We start from the raw sequence: 15,832 nt of genomic DNA on the forward strand, positions 1-15,832 counted from the left end.
ATGTTCCACAATGAGATAAATTCGTCGACAGCTGCTTGCCACCAACTGCCACACCGAAAATAGTTTTAAATGGCATAGTGCCATACTGCGCTGAGCTGATATTTACAAATTTGGGCGAATTACAAGCTACAACAACAAACATCTTTGAATAAGAAAATATCAAAGAGGCGAAAATGGTAATTTACAAAATGCTTTGATGCTATGCTATAAATGTGTCTTAAATATTTGAGGCAAAGCGTGGAATAAAACTAAAATAAGTATAAAATGTAAATGAATTGAAAAAAATTATTCGTTGAAGAAAATGATAGAAATTAGAAAAAAAATTAAATAAGCAAATTGTACAAAAATACAGAATTTATAAAACAAAATAAAAACATATAAGATAGGGCGAGTGTAAAAGAATTATTTTATAGTATAGGAAGCCGAGGAAATATGGTAGTTTGAGGTGCTGGCAAAATTTTGTATTAAGGAATGTTGCAAATGAATTCAATATTCATTAATCGACAAAAGGATAAAAGAATTATGTTCCATCTTATTAATTTAATTATAGTGTAGGTCGTAGGCTCATTTAGTCTCATTATTATAATTTGCATCATATCCGAGATAAGCATATCTCATATAGACCCAACCTAAGAGATTAAATATAAGGGATCGTCTCAGTGTGAAATTTTCGAGAAATAAACATTCTCTCAAATTTTGAAATCGAAATTCAAATTATTACGGTCGCTACAGCGTTTCTTCAAGAAAGGGAAAATGGTAGCGAACATAGTGACTTTAATCTTTAAACGCGTTTTCCTCGGAATGGTATTTTTCAAAACGGTTTCAACTCTCAAAGAAAGAGTTTTGAAGATATCTAGTTTCAATTTGGAGAGAACATTATTCTTTTTTTTTAAATATTTCTATTTTTTTCTACGAAAAAAGGTCGAAAAAAGGGACAAATTCGATCCTTTTTGATCAAACCGCCTCCACTTTGTCAAATTTCAAAAAAACGAAAAAACTTCCATGGGGCGATAGCGACTTTCCCACAGATTAATAATATTTTTCAAATATTTGTTTTAGACCAAAATTGCGGCCGCAATCGTGAACATCGTACAGGACCTTTTTTTACATGTCATTTCAACAATTTATTTGACTATTATACACCCAATAAATAAACATAAAAAATCATTTCGATTCGTCATGAATGTATTTATAAAAAAATCGGACTGATTAGTTAATTTCAACATTAAAAAAAATTGCAAAAATTTGTAGGAAGGTCACACTAAGACGATCCTTTAAAGTCAGATAAAAAGTTGAAAATCATTATATTGGACTGATTATCTTAACTTGGTGATATTACTCAAGTATATTCGGAAACATATTTCCACGCAATTCTATGAAGGTAAACCACCCTCTGATCGATATATGTGGCATAAAGTCTTCTATGGCGCCACTAGTGGATGCCCAAAGGAGGTTCATACCAACGAAAAAATCAAAAAAGTCCACAAAATACTTTTGAATGACAGTCAAGTGAAGTTAAAGATATCAACTGAACATGTAAATCATATCTTTCATGAATATTTCGATATGAGAAAGCTCTATGCAAAGTGGGTGAGGCGCGAGCTCACTTTTTACCAAAAACAACGACGAGTAGATCATTCGGAGCAGTATTTGGAGATGTTTAAGTGTAATATAGTAAACCCGAGTTTTTGTATCGATATGTGACAAAGGATGAAACATGGCTCCATTATTTCACTCCGAAGTCCAACCGAAGCCCATATTTTGAAGAAAAGGACAAATCGTCCTGCAAAAGTGGTATCGAAAAGTTAGAGAGTCGCTATATCAGAGGTACTATGTTGAATAAAAAAATAAACGAATTTTGCCAAACAAATGTGTTTTACCATAGTAGGTCGGGGACTTTTCAATTGGTCTGTTATATGGTAGCTGCGGTATTTCATATTTTGTTACATATGTTTCGATATATTCGGTATAAAACCAGCCGGAATTATTCTTATAATGGGTAAATGTTATCCATTTTTGATATTATGGTATATTATTACTACATAAAATAAGCTATAAAGTTTTAAAGTCGTCATGGATCCAGAGTAAGTTATAACCCGATTTTTGTGCTTTTTGACATGAGGCTACATTTTTATCAGGAAAAGACCCTTGTCGCATTTCAATAATATATCTAAAGATTAACCAATATTTTCTGTATTATAAAAAGTCAGCCAGACGCACCGAGGTCCATATATTCGGTATCTGAGGGCTTCAACAATTATCGTAAATACACTATTTTTGTAAAGTTTTATACCATTAAATATTTTGGCGCTTGATTTTTATACGGTAAAGTGGAAGATTAATTTAAAATTGTGTTATATGGGAAATAGGTCCGATTTCGCTCAATTTGTTACTGTAATATAAAAATATGAGGATAGCGTTACATATAAGCGAAATAATTAGTCGAGCATGTCGTGAAGTATGAACTTTCATCCATCCCATAATACAATTTTGATGCCGGCTTTTAGAAGCCCTTTCATACAATACTGAGGATATATCGAAAATATTTGTCCTGAGAGGATTTGGACGATTTACCTATACTTCTACCTAATGCGATTCATTGTAGTAAATAACAGTTTTATGCCATATTCTGGAATTTAGTCATGACACTTTATAAATTTTCGTTTAGTGACACTTTGTGGGCGCAGCAATCTTCCGATTACGGCCGTCTACCTTACCGACATCGCTTAAACGTTAAAGAACATGTGTACCACTTTCATCAGGGTATCCCATATTTTACTATAGCTATCCCTTGCATAGACCAACGGCTATACAGACAGTTACCCGGATTTCAACTCGTCTTGTCATCCTGATCATTTATAGACACCATATATAACATTACACCTATCTCGATTAGTTTAAAACCAAAACTTTGGGAAATACAATAACTTTCGGCTGTTGTCCCAACAACCATTGAATTTAACAAGCTCCACTAGCTGTTGAGCAGATGTGTGAGGCGGCAAATTTGGGTGCCACCAGTGCGACAGATGCGATAAAACTTTAAGTGTGCACAATGACACAAACATTTACATGTGCTTGTTGGCAACAGCACATGTCAGCTAGCAAGTCTTATAACAACAACAAACTGTGTTGCAACAAGCGCGTTGTGGCAAATGCCCGGCAGTCGCATGACACAGCAACAATGTGTCGCTGTCACGGTTAGGCGGTTGTTTGGTGTGACCAGTTTGAAGGTAGTGCCGCATGGGAGCTGCATGCAAACACACCGGCATACATACGTACCTGTACGGTGTATTACAGCATCAGGTGCAATTTAACGGCGCATACGCCGGCACCGCGCCCACCTCTGCTGCAGTCTCGCTCTGCTGCTCAATAGCTGTCTTATAGATTTTAATAAAGAAGAAAGAGAAACAGAAGAACCAGCTGTGTGAAATATGAAACATTATTGCTGTTGCATCACCTTTGCTGTGCGACGGCAATTGGCAGCTTGTTTCTTAAAGGCAATACGGCTACTGGGGCACTAACGGAGTCAATGAGGTTGGCAGCTTTTTTTGTATTTGACTTTTTGTACTTATTTGTTGTTGTTGTTGCTGTAATGTGAGTAGAATTTCGTGCACAATTTGGTTTGCCGTGAGGCCTTATTGGCTTTATGTTGCAACATGTGCGCCGTTGTGTGCGTGTGTGAGTGTGTAATGGGGCACGTCAAAAAGGTTCAGGTTACACTCTATGTTCAACCATAATTTCTAATCAAATATTTATGTGTGTGCGATGTTGCACATATGACTTATAGCAATCTTCAAGACTTGACAGCCTAAATGTGGAGAAGAGAGAAATAAAGAAGCTTAATTGCACTCACCTTATTTTAGTGCCCCCTTTTTAGCTCTCATATTCAGCTGTTCTTTCTCACATGTATACTTTTATACCCAGAACAGGGTATATGTAGTATGTTAAGAAGTTTATCACACCCAGAAGGAAACGATAGAGATCCTGTAAGGTATATACCAGGTATATAACGGGTTAGCGTGGCGAGCTGTGGCGATTTAGCCATATTTGTCTGCCTATATATTGAGTTATCGATCTGAAATTTTGCACACGTCTTTTTCTCACCAAGAAGCTGCTCATTTGTTGGAAACGCTGATATCGAACCATTACAACATATAGCTGCCCTACAAAGTGAACGGTCCAAATCAAGTCCTTGTAGGGAAAACTTTTTTCTTTGACGAGATATCTTTCCGAAATTTGGCACAGATTTTTGTCTAAGGCATTACTATATTATCCGTATAAATTGTGCAGATCTGACCACTGTTGCATATAGCTGCCCTACAAACTGAACGATCAAAACCTAGTCATTGTATGGAAAACTTTTTTGTTTGATAAGTTATCTTTCCGAAATTTGGCACAGATTATTGCTCAAGATATTGATACTTTGTCCGAACGAATTGTTCAGATCGGACTACTATAGCATATAGCTGCCCTACAAACTGAACCCTCAAAATCAAGTTCTTGTATAGAAAACTTTTTTATATGAAGAGGTCTCTTCCCGAGATTCGGCACAGCTTATTGTCCAAGGCATCGCTACATTATCTAAAGAAATTGTTCAGATCGGATCACTATAGCTTATAACTGCCATATAAACTTACCAATCAATATCAAGATAAAGACATTTTTATACCATTTAAATCTATATGAAATGCACCTGTGATGGGTATTATAATTTATTCTTGTTTATGACTTAAATTATTATTTTTGTTCTTTTTTATTGCAGAAGGAGACTCCGTCCGATGTGCTGTTGCATCTGGCAGCGCTACGTGGCGATGAAATCAACCTGCGGCGCGTACTTGACAGCGGCAAAGTGCATGTGGATTGCAAAGATGAGGTAAGTAGTGGTGGTGTTGTAGATATATATACATATATATATACACATATTTTTATTACGTGCATATATACTAACCTACATATATATATATATATAATTGGAAGCATTGCCGTTCATTCATAGTTGGCTGAGTGGCATTTACTTTATGCGCTGAGAGAACGTAAATAATGACATTGCTGTTTTTGTTGTTATTGTCTGCTCACCCTTTGGCTTTTGAAAGCTAAAAATAAAATTAAAATTCTTATTGAGGGTATTCACGTGGGCGTGGATTAACTGCGTAGGCATAAAACAGCTAGGACGATATTGGAGTAACATAGGGAGTATTCCAAGCTAAGATTACCAGGAATTTAAAAAAAAAAAATTGTTCCGTAAACTTTTGTAACTAAACGATAACTAGACCTGAAATTGCGTGTCTGTGTCTCTTGATGTCTTCGGAGTAAACGTTCTGTGACTGGTATGTCTCTCAAGTAAATTTTATACATTAAAATATCGCACGCGTGAATACCCCTATTGATGAATAAATTCTCCCCAGTTTTGCGCGTTATATTTCCGTTTAGGGTGCGTGCTTGGGATGAAGTACTAAAAATAGCGTGGAAATATGAATGTAACATATGTATGTATGTACTTATACTAGTATATACTTGTTCGAGTAAGTTATCGCGAGTCAAGGCCACATTCTTTGATGTGTTTTTATATTTTTTTGTGTAAAAATTTATCTGCTGAATTGAGAATGAAAGCATGCAAAGATAAACATATTAGGGTTTAATTAACCGCAGTTTTAGTGGCGAGGGATCGCATTGTGCTGAGTTTTTTGTAAAAGTTTTAGAAATATTAAAATAATATAAAACAAGAAAAAACGTTAACTTCGGCTGCACCGAAGCTAATATACCCTTCACATATTACATTGGTGCCTTAGGAAATAATTTATACCAAATTTCGTAAATATATGCAAAGTTTTCCATAAAGAATATTCCGATCGTTCAGTTTGTATGGTTATATGCTATATATACTTCGGAGATTACATTGTTGCCTTAGAAAATTCTATACCAAATTTGGTGAAGATACTTTGTCAAATGTGAAAGACCGATCATTCAGTTTATATGGCAGCTATATGTTATAGTGGTCCGATATCGGCCGTTCCGACAAATGAGCAGCTTCTTGAAGAGAAAATGACGTTTGCAAAATTTCAAAACGATATCTTAAAAACTGAGGGACTAGTTTGTATATATACAGACAGACAGTCAGATCGACTCAGCTCAACATACTGATCATTTATATATATACTTTATAGGGTCTCCGATCTGGGTGTTACAAACTTCGTGACAAACTTAATATACCCTGTTCAGGGTATAAATATATTAATTGTATTATATTTATATACCCGTTAATTCACCTGGGTGCACGAAATAGGAGATCGAAGGTGTTATGCCTTGATCTGACAAAAGCGGGACATTGGACGAGTAAGTGCTGAGATGATTCTATCTCACCTTCTTTCAAACAGTTAATGCAGCTGGCATGCGTAAGATGCTTACTGCATGAGTCTCGATCGAGCAGTACCCAGTTAGAGCTTCTATAACCATGGAAAGTGGCGAAGAGTTCTCTAGATCTCTTACGATTTAGCCTGAGACAGAGCGACTTTGTGCCTGCACAGCTGCTGTTTTTTGACCAACACTAACTGAGTTGAGTCTGTGGCTTAATTGTGCAGTAGTGAACCACAAGAAGCCAACGGAGCTCCTGCTCGTTTCCATTCTGTAGTTATTGAAACTGCGGTATCTGTTCTAGCAAGCTTGCCAGCCTTACAGTTTCCTGCAGTACCGCTTTCGCTAGACACCCAAAGCAGTCTAAGCGTACAATAAATCGATACCGAGGATAAGGAATCAAGACATCTTGTCTTCCTTGAAGATATGTGCGCAGAGAACCGACAGCGAGGGTCAAGCTCGGCGATCTAGTAATCCAATTGTTTTGGAATGAAATCAAAGTGTACGAGGATTCTAGAATGCCCAGGCTCGCAGTCATCTAAGTACCAATATAAATCGCCAATTTTTTCGCGAGTGTGGTCTTTCCAGCGCCTTCCACCAAATAAAAATTCCATAGAACATTATACATATATTTAACTATGGTTACATAGAGCCAAAGAACTACCTTCTGCCAAGGGTGCCCTGTGAATGTAATAAAATTTCATTAATTTTATTTTCAACTTTACTTTAACCCATCGTTGCATAGCATTGCATATAATATATGTATATGCAATAGGGTGTGTCATTCTGAGGCAACCTTTTTTTTCAACTGAAAAACAGGCTAAAAACTTTCGAAAATGTGAAAATCAAAGTCACTCAAAAGATGAGTTCTTAATACCTATTAATATTAAGAGGTGCCTGTTTCAAATTTTCTGTTTTCCATATAAATTACATGGAAAAAAAATCATTTTTTTTGTGGTGGTTATTGTGCGGAGGTTATTATATGTGCACGTGATGGCTGCCAGTAGGGATGGTAAACTCGATTCCGATTCTACTCGAAAATCGAGTTTTCTCGTAAAATAATCGATTTTTCGAATGTCAAGAATCGATTCTTAATCGACTTCGACTACTGAAGATTGATTCCGATTAATCGACTTTCTTTTTCACATTTTCGAAAGTTTTTAGCCTGTTTTTCAGTTGAAAAAAAAAGGTTGCTTCAGAATGACACACCCTAATATGCAATGTTAACTTCTCGTTGATTTGGCAGCTACATCGTCTTTTAATTTCCAGTTATCTTTTCGCCAAATGAATATTACGCGTTATGACTATTCCTCTTTGGTCGAGTTTCGCAAATTTTAATGAGTTTTTGTGAATATTCGTAGTAAAGAGTAAAATTCTTTCTGATATATTGAAACTGCAGTGCAAAATTTTCATTATTTTTGTGAATTATTGAGAGTGTATAATAAAATGTAAGTATTTCCTATTAGTTTGGAAAATTTCTTGCCCAAATAACAAATTCGGTCTTCACACGAATTATTTTTGCAAGAGTTATGTATCATGGCACATGTGCAATACCATGTATTTAAGCATAGATTTTTACTTGTAGGCCGCTTACTCATAACGATACCGAACGAATAACAGAAAACTGTGATGAGAGTAAAGATGATGATGATTAATCAAATTTTGAATTGGATATATAGTACATACAAGTACATCGACGCGAATATAACCAGGAAGAAGCAAACCCATCAATACATAATTTTCAAGAAGTTGGTTTATAGTAAACGCAGGAGTTGCAAAGTTCTTGAAAAAAAATACGAAGCAAATATTTGGAAACTAAAACTGTCTGACGGCTTTAATACTGATTTTAAAGGCAACGAACATAAAATTTTTAATAAACAAAGTTGCTATAGTTTTGTTCACATAACGGTTGTTTGTAAGTCCTAAAACTAAAAGAGTCAGATATAGGGTTATGTATACCAAAGTGATCAGGGTGACGAGTAGATTTGAAATCCGGATGTCTGTCTGTCCGTCCGTCCGTCTGTCCGTCTGTCCGTCCGTCCGTGCAAGCTGTAACTTGAGTAAAAGTTGAGATATCATGATGAAACTTGGTACACGTATTTCTTGGCTCCATAATAAGGATAAGTTCGAAGACAGGCAAAATCGGACCACTGCCACGCCCACAAAAAGGCGAAAACCGAAAACCTATAAGGTGTCATAACTAAGCCATAAATATTAGATATTAAAGTGAAATTTGGCACAAAGGATCGCATTAGGAAGGAGCATATTTGGACGTAATTTTTTTGGAAAAGTGGGCGTGGCCCCGCCCCCTACTAAGTTTTTTGTACATATCTCGGAAACTACTATAGCTATGTCAACCAAACTCTAAAGAGTCGTTTCCTTCAGGCATTTCCATATACAGTTCAAAAATGGAAGAAATCGGATAATAACCACGCCCACCTCCCATACAAAGGTTATGTTGAAAATCACTAAAAGTGCGTTAACCGACAAACAAAAAACGTCAGAAACACTAAATTTACGGAGGAAATTAACCCAGGCTTTTTTTTTTAAATGAAAATGGCGTGGCGTTTTTGGTAATTAATATAAATTTCAATGAAATTCGGTATATGACATTTACTTAACACCCTGATGACATGCACGAAATCGGTTCACAACCAATATAACGCTATTTTGAATTCCATCTGATGCCTAATCTGTATAATATATATTTAATGATTTTTGAATATTACACAAATTTGTATTTGAAAAATATGTAAATGACATATAATGAAATCTCGATTATCACTTTATCATGCGAGAGTATAAAATGTTCGGTGACAGCCGCACTTAGCACTTCCTTACTTGTTTAATTATAGTTTTAATCGATTTAAAATTTTAATTCGAAACGTATTTTTAATAATTTCATAATTACATTTTGAAATTAATAAAATTATTATAATATATAATAATTAATTTAATTATCATTTTTATTAGAATTTTGAATTTTTCAATAATTTTATTGATTTTAATTTTTTAAATTTAATTGTAAAGTTCTTTTTGATAAAATGATTTATTTCGTACTAATTTTTATCTTTAAATAATTATTATTGGAACCATTATATTCAATAAAAAAAAATTATAATACTTAAGAAAGTAATTAAAGTATAAATTTTAATTTAAATTTGAATTTTTTTAGTAAATTTTTAATTTGTTATTTAATTTAATTAATTTGTTATTTATATTTAACTCTACGTTCAATGAATTATTATTTGTTTGAATTAATTAATTAATATAATTGTATTTCGAGAAATAAATTAACTCATATTTTTCTCAAAAAGTGAAGTTAATTTAATATTTTTAATAATTTCTAATTAAAATAATAATTTCGCTTATTGGCATTCGCCCAACATTAGCCTGCACTTTCGCTTTTCTTAGACCTCGCCTGACTTACCACGCTTTGGCGCACAAATAAATAATAAATAATTTTCACCGCCAAAGCAAATGCCAAACGGCAAGCGCCTTTTTTGGCGGGAACACCTCAATTCACTTAATATTAATATGTGAATGAATGTAGTCAATCCGTGTGTGCGTTTGTCTGTCTTCAACTTGGGATTTGCGGGTGTGCGCCGTGTTCATTGTTTACGCTTTTGGCTCGCATTAATTTCCAATCGCACGGGGTGTGGGCAAATCGAATCACGTCTGCACTCATTTCGTGCCGCAGCGCCTCATGCGATGCCAAAAAACTGCACTCAAGCGAAAATTCATTTGTATGCAATGCACAAAGCCGCAGCGCAACCGCACGATTGTGTGCATGTGTGTGTGTTTGCGATGCGAAAAGTTGCGACTGCGCGAACGCGTCTGGTGAAATTTCGTAGTCGATTGCTAATTGGTGCGCGCGAAATTTGTAAGCAAATGTGTTAATCATGTTGGTTTAGTGTTTTGCTGGAAAATGTGCTAAAGTTTTTCTTTGCTTTTGTGGACTCTTTCGGCGCGAGAAACCTCCGGAAATGCAGATAGATCAATGGTTGGCTCATTAGTAAGATGTTGTGCGAATGAGAAGCTAAATTTTTCGTTAGCATTCACTCAAGTTTCTAGTGTTAAGGAAACACGTAGACAAATAGGTAGCTCGATGATTTGTGATTCGCTGAATTGAGATAAATAGGTAGCCATACAAACAAACCCACTAAATAACCGAACCAGAGTTTCCTTGTACTTCACTCCCATTATACCTCTTAAGAATCCTGGGAGATCATAGAAGAAAGAGTTTTCAGCAATTGAAGAAGAGCGAAATCGTTATGACAACTAAGGAGAAATATGGCGCCAGCAATTAAAAAGCCATCTAGACAGCTGTAAAAAATTTGGTGGCTGGAATTTCCATTTAGCGAGGACTAGGAAGTAAACTCTTTATAGATCAAATGCAAAAATTTTGGAATAGTTTTGCAACTCCGAAAAAACCTCTATAATTATAACTGTAGTAAATATGTACGACATATATCTTTAAGATAGATAAGCCAATAATGTTCTATGGTGTATTCGTCTGGTGGAGGGCGTTCGAAATTGTTATACTCACTAAGAAGTTTGAACATGCCCAAACAGCGGCTTACTGCTCCGAATTGCATCTTCTGTTAGGGAGGTAAGCATTCACTCAGACAGTAGAGTGGCAATACTATCGTTGAGCTCGCAAACTGTGTCGTTCAAAGCCAAGGAGTATATATTCTCACTAGATATACTATCAAGCTACTTCATCTACAGACCCGTTTGGGCGCCTGGTTCTAGCGAAATTATTGGCAACTGCAAAGTCGATGAGATAGCAAGACGTAGTACTCATGGCCCGTTTCGTCGGAGTTGGTCTCTGTTGTTATCTTGCGTTCTAATATTGGGTCTATGGACTTCGCGTGGACTGCAAGCGTTCTTACAGGACATTATCCAATAGGCATTCATGCAAGCATAAAAAGGTGATGGGGAAACTTCCACGTACTTCCTGTCCCATTATTCATCTTTTGCAAGACTGAATTTGAAACATTCCGGCAAAGTAGGAGACATAGCCGAAATTAACATAGCCTAATTTGTGATGGGCTCAAAGTGCTTCGTCGATCTATATCTCAATAATCAATTTTATGTCAGTTCTAGCAATCACAACTCAACGGTGTTATAAGCTGTCTAAGTGAATTGCCTGTTAGGATAAATGGTCGAACTTATTTTCGGTTACTTGAATAGTGTCCTTGAAAAGCTCGGCCGGCAATCCATCCTGCTTCCGACGCTTTGTTGTTCTTCAGTAATTGCTATTCGAACTTCTCATGGTCGGGCAATGGAACGCCCGCACTATCGTCATCGATTGGGGAGGATCGGCTGGAAAAAAAAAGTTCTTAAATCTGGGCCATATTGACCGAAACATAATACATATGTATACAACCGTAAATTTTCGAATCCATATTTATTATTTGGATATTTATAAATAAATATTAAAATTAGTCAACTATATTAAATATACAGAGCTGATAAAATTTTACCTAAGTTACTCTTGTTTGTAGTACCCTCAGATTAATCCCATTTAGTCAGACATGGATGGTGGGGAATACTCATTTTTCTAGAAAGTAATAAATCTCTTTGAGATTCAGGTATTCCTTTACGTTATCACTCTCTCATTAAATTTTTTTTTTGCCGTGATTCTATTAGCCCACACAACTCTGTAAATATCAGGTGCTTAGTATTCCATGCCCACCACACACATAAACAATTTTCCGTATCAGCGATTTTCCTAATTTCTATTTGTTTGTTGTGGTTTAATTAAATCAGTTGCGTGCATTCGATATGGCGAAACGAACACCTTCGCAGCGCGGCGCTTTATAATTTTGCGAATATTACAGCGAGTTTTTCATATGCCTTCGATTTCATTTGGCGCAGGCGATAAAATTTCAATTTCGTATGCATTTCATTATTTTGCGGTAGCGTTGCATAATTGAACCGAATGCGTAATTGGTGAAATTCGATGCGAAAAAACTTGAAAGTGCTGTGGTTCGACAACTTAGATAAATTGTAGCGGGGAAAAAATATCGAAAATACTATTAATTGTTTAGGAAATCATAACTTTGTTTTATGCATGTGTGTTCATTTCTAGATGTTAAAAAGTTTAAAATATTTTCGTCAGTAATACCTACTGGTTTTATCTATTATTATTTTCGTTTTTGTGTTTCTTTTTCAGGATGGCACCACACCTCTCATACTTTCAGCAGCGGGCGGTCATACCCCATGTGTGCTGGAATTGCTTGAACAGGGCGCAGATCCAAATTCGCGACGCGCTACTGGCACAACACCGTTATTTTTCGCAGCACAGGGTGGCTACTTAGATGTGGTGAAAATATTGATAAAAGCCGGTGCCAGTGTGGATACGCCATCGGTGGTGAGTTGAACATTTATTTTGTTTAATATATTAGAGACTTAACGAAAAATAACGATGAAATAAATATATGAAAAGTTGAAGTTCAAGTTGTTTAGCAAATCTGATTTTAAAAAAGAACCAAAGTTTTCCAAAAAGCAAATATATAAATTAGTTCAGTGCTGAAACTTTTAAAAATGGTGAAAAATGAAAAAAGTTACAGTAGAATGAAACTCATTGAAAAAAGAAAACAAAATAACACAAATGAAATGCAAAATAAATGCAAATGCTGATCTGATTGCAAAAAGAAAAAGGGAAAGGGAGAGAGTTGATTGAATTTGGAAGGCCTAAAAACTGTTTAGTTCGATTTCCGGCAAAACAACGTATCTTATGGAAAAGCATAAATAGCAAAGTTGTAGGCCAAGCATCAAACATGATTTACAACTTTCGCGTTAACACTTTTGTCACATAACCTCGAAACTTTTGTGTCGTACATTATGATTTCTATTGCTTTTAAAAATTTATTCATCTTATCAATAAATATAAATAAGTCTAATATGATTGTAATATTTCTTTTCCTCTAGGATGGTGGTACTCCACTATTTGTCGCCGCACAGGGTGGTTACGTGAAATTGGTGCGCGAATTGTTGGATTGTGGCGCCAATGTGAATGCGTGTATGAAGGTAAAATAATAAATTATGTTAAGGTTAAATTAAGTTAAGTTTGAGTACGCTATTCTTAGTTTGGGAAAACGAAATAAAAATTTAAGTTAAGGTTAAGTTAAGTTAAGTGAAGTCAAGTTAAATTAAGTTACGTTAAGTGAAATCAAGCTAAATTAAATTAAGTTAAGTTTAATTCATTTAAGCTAAGTTACGTTAATTAAATTAAGTTAAGTTAAGTTAAGTTAAGCTAAGTTAAGTTAAGTTAAGTTAAGTTAGTTAAGTTAAGTTAAGTTACGTTAAGTTAAGTTAAGTTAAGTTAATTTAAGTTAAGTTAAGCTAAGTTAAGTTAAGTTAAGTTAATTTAAGTTAAAATTAAGTTAAGTTAAGTTAAGTTAAGTTAAGTTAAGTTAAGTTAAGTTAAGTTAAGTTAAGTTAAGTTAAGTTAAGTTAAGTTAAGTTAAGTTAAGCTAAGTTAAGTTAAGTTAAATTAAGTTAAGTTAAGTTTAAAAAAGTAAAGTTAAGTTAAGTTAAGTTAAAACACGTTAAGTTAAGTTAAATCACGTGAAGATTGAGTTAGTTAAGCAATGCTTAGTGCAGGAATTTGAAATAACAATTTAAGTTAGGGTTAAGTGTTTTTTCAATAAGTTAATTTCGATTTAAGTTAAGTTGCGTTAGAATTGTATAATTGTATTATTCTAAATGCTGAACTGAGTCTAAAGTTATCATCTTCTCTTCCTCAAACAAGCAGGATCGCGCCACACCCGTTTTTATATCCGCACAAAACGGTCATCGCACAGTGTTATCCCTGCTCATCACGGCGGGCGCCAACCCCGATATGAAGCGCATCGATGGCGCCACACCACTGTGGATCGCCGCACAAATGGGGCACGATCACATATGCAAAGTGTTGTTGCAAAATGGCGCGTTTGTGGACGCTGTGCGCTGTGACGGCGCGACGCCACTCTTTAAGGCGGCGCACAAGGGACACGCGGCGGTTGTGACTGAACTCTTGAAACACAGACCTAATCTAGGGCTACTACCGGTACGTGGCAACTTCTAACACTTTTAGTAATAAAAAAGTAATTTTCAAAAATTAAATATTTACAGAATGGTGAAACAGCGTTGCATGCGGCAGCCATGTTCGGTCATTTAACGGTGTGCAAGCAACTGATCGCCGCAGGCAGCGATATATTGCAGAAAAACCAGGAGGGGCTCACCGCTTTGCAGGTGGCGCGCCAGCAGAAATACTCGTCGATCTGTGATTATCTGCAGGATCGCTTGCGTCTGGTGCGTGCGCGTGCTGGTACGGCCACATAAATACCGTTATTGTGTGTGGAGTAGACAAGCGGCAGCTTTAAGTTGTTAAAGTTGGATAACAATGGTGTTTGGGGTAACGCCATTTATATAAGCGTATTTAGTTAGTTTCGCTATACAATTGTGGGCGCGAGTGTCTGTAATCGTGCGTAGAATTATTTGGAAAACAAAACTCGAAAATAGAATGGAATAGCCAAAGCGAAAGAGATGTGTTCTTACGTTCGAATCGCTGAGTTGAAAAATTTATGTTCAAATTGTGGTAAATATTGTGAGGTTGGTGGGTATGATGTGGAATTTATAATGATTTTTTTGTATACATATATAAAACTATAACTATTATTTTCTGCATTATTCTCAAATGTGTGATTTGTATTTTACTTGAATTATTGTTTCTTTTTATGAATTACATATGTATGTACATATATCGAATTAAATTTGTAAATATACATAATTATTGATCTAAATATGTTTATGATGATAATATACATATATGTATGTATATATATTTGGTACAATATATTTAGTTGTTTACTTTTTAGGTTTAGATGTTATTTTCAGAAAAAAAAATTATTACAACAATTTTGATTTTTTTAATAAAAAAAATTGTACATGTATCAAACAATTTTAGAAAACTAAATTCCAATAAAAAATTAAAAATAAAATATAAAAATTAAAATTAAACAATTTAAATCAAAAAAGGTTTTTTTATACGAAAAGTATGTTTTTAAATTAATTTTTTTAGAAAAAATATTTTTTTATTTTTTTAAAAAAATATTTAATATTTTTTTATATTAAAAACAAAAAAATTTTATATTTTTTGAGAAAAAAATTTCATATAATTTTTCCGCGAACAAGGTTGCAAATAGCAAAAGTAGTGAAGAATTACTTTTCTAAAATAATAATATTTCCAAATACTATAATATAAAAGTATATAAATATTTGTAAATATTATTTTTGGTTAAGAACATAATTTTAATATTTTTAGTTGTTTATTTTCAATAATTTTTAATAAGAAAAATTATATCGGAATGTTTAATTTTTTTACATAATTTCAATATTTTTAGTTGTTTATTTTCAATAATTTTTAATAAGAAAAATTATATAGAAATGTTTAATTTTTTAAGGGCAAACATAAATTATTCTTGAAAAA

At 34.4% G+C, this 15,832-nt stretch overlaps 1 protein-coding gene across 2 annotated transcripts in view; it reads left to right on the top strand.

Annotated features, from left to right (window-relative positions):
- Positions 1-15,164, top strand: part of LOC126752452 (ankyrin repeat domain-containing protein 29) — a 60,908-nt gene extending 45,744 nt beyond the window's left edge. For both annotated transcript variants that reach the window (XM_050463255.1, XM_050463254.1), the window contains 5 exons: positions 4,763-4,873; positions 12,533-12,730; positions 13,291-13,389; positions 14,117-14,410; positions 14,476-15,164. In XM_050463255.1, coding sequence (XP_050319212.1) covers positions 4,763-4,873; positions 12,533-12,730; positions 13,291-13,389; positions 14,117-14,410; positions 14,476-14,685 — 912 coding nt within the window. In that variant the 3' untranslated portion in view covers positions 14,686-15,164. The remainder of the gene's footprint in view (positions 1-4,762; positions 4,874-12,532; positions 12,731-13,290; positions 13,390-14,116; positions 14,411-14,475) is intronic.
- The last annotated feature ends 668 nt before the right edge of the window (positions 15,165-15,832 follow it).

This window comes from Bactrocera neohumeralis, chromosome 3, assembly GCF_024586455.1.
Source record: "Bactrocera neohumeralis isolate Rockhampton chromosome 3, APGP_CSIRO_Bneo_wtdbg2-racon-allhic-juicebox.fasta_v2, whole genome shotgun sequence".
NCBI classification, from domain to species: Eukaryota; Metazoa; Arthropoda; class Insecta; order Diptera; family Tephritidae; genus Bactrocera; species Bactrocera neohumeralis.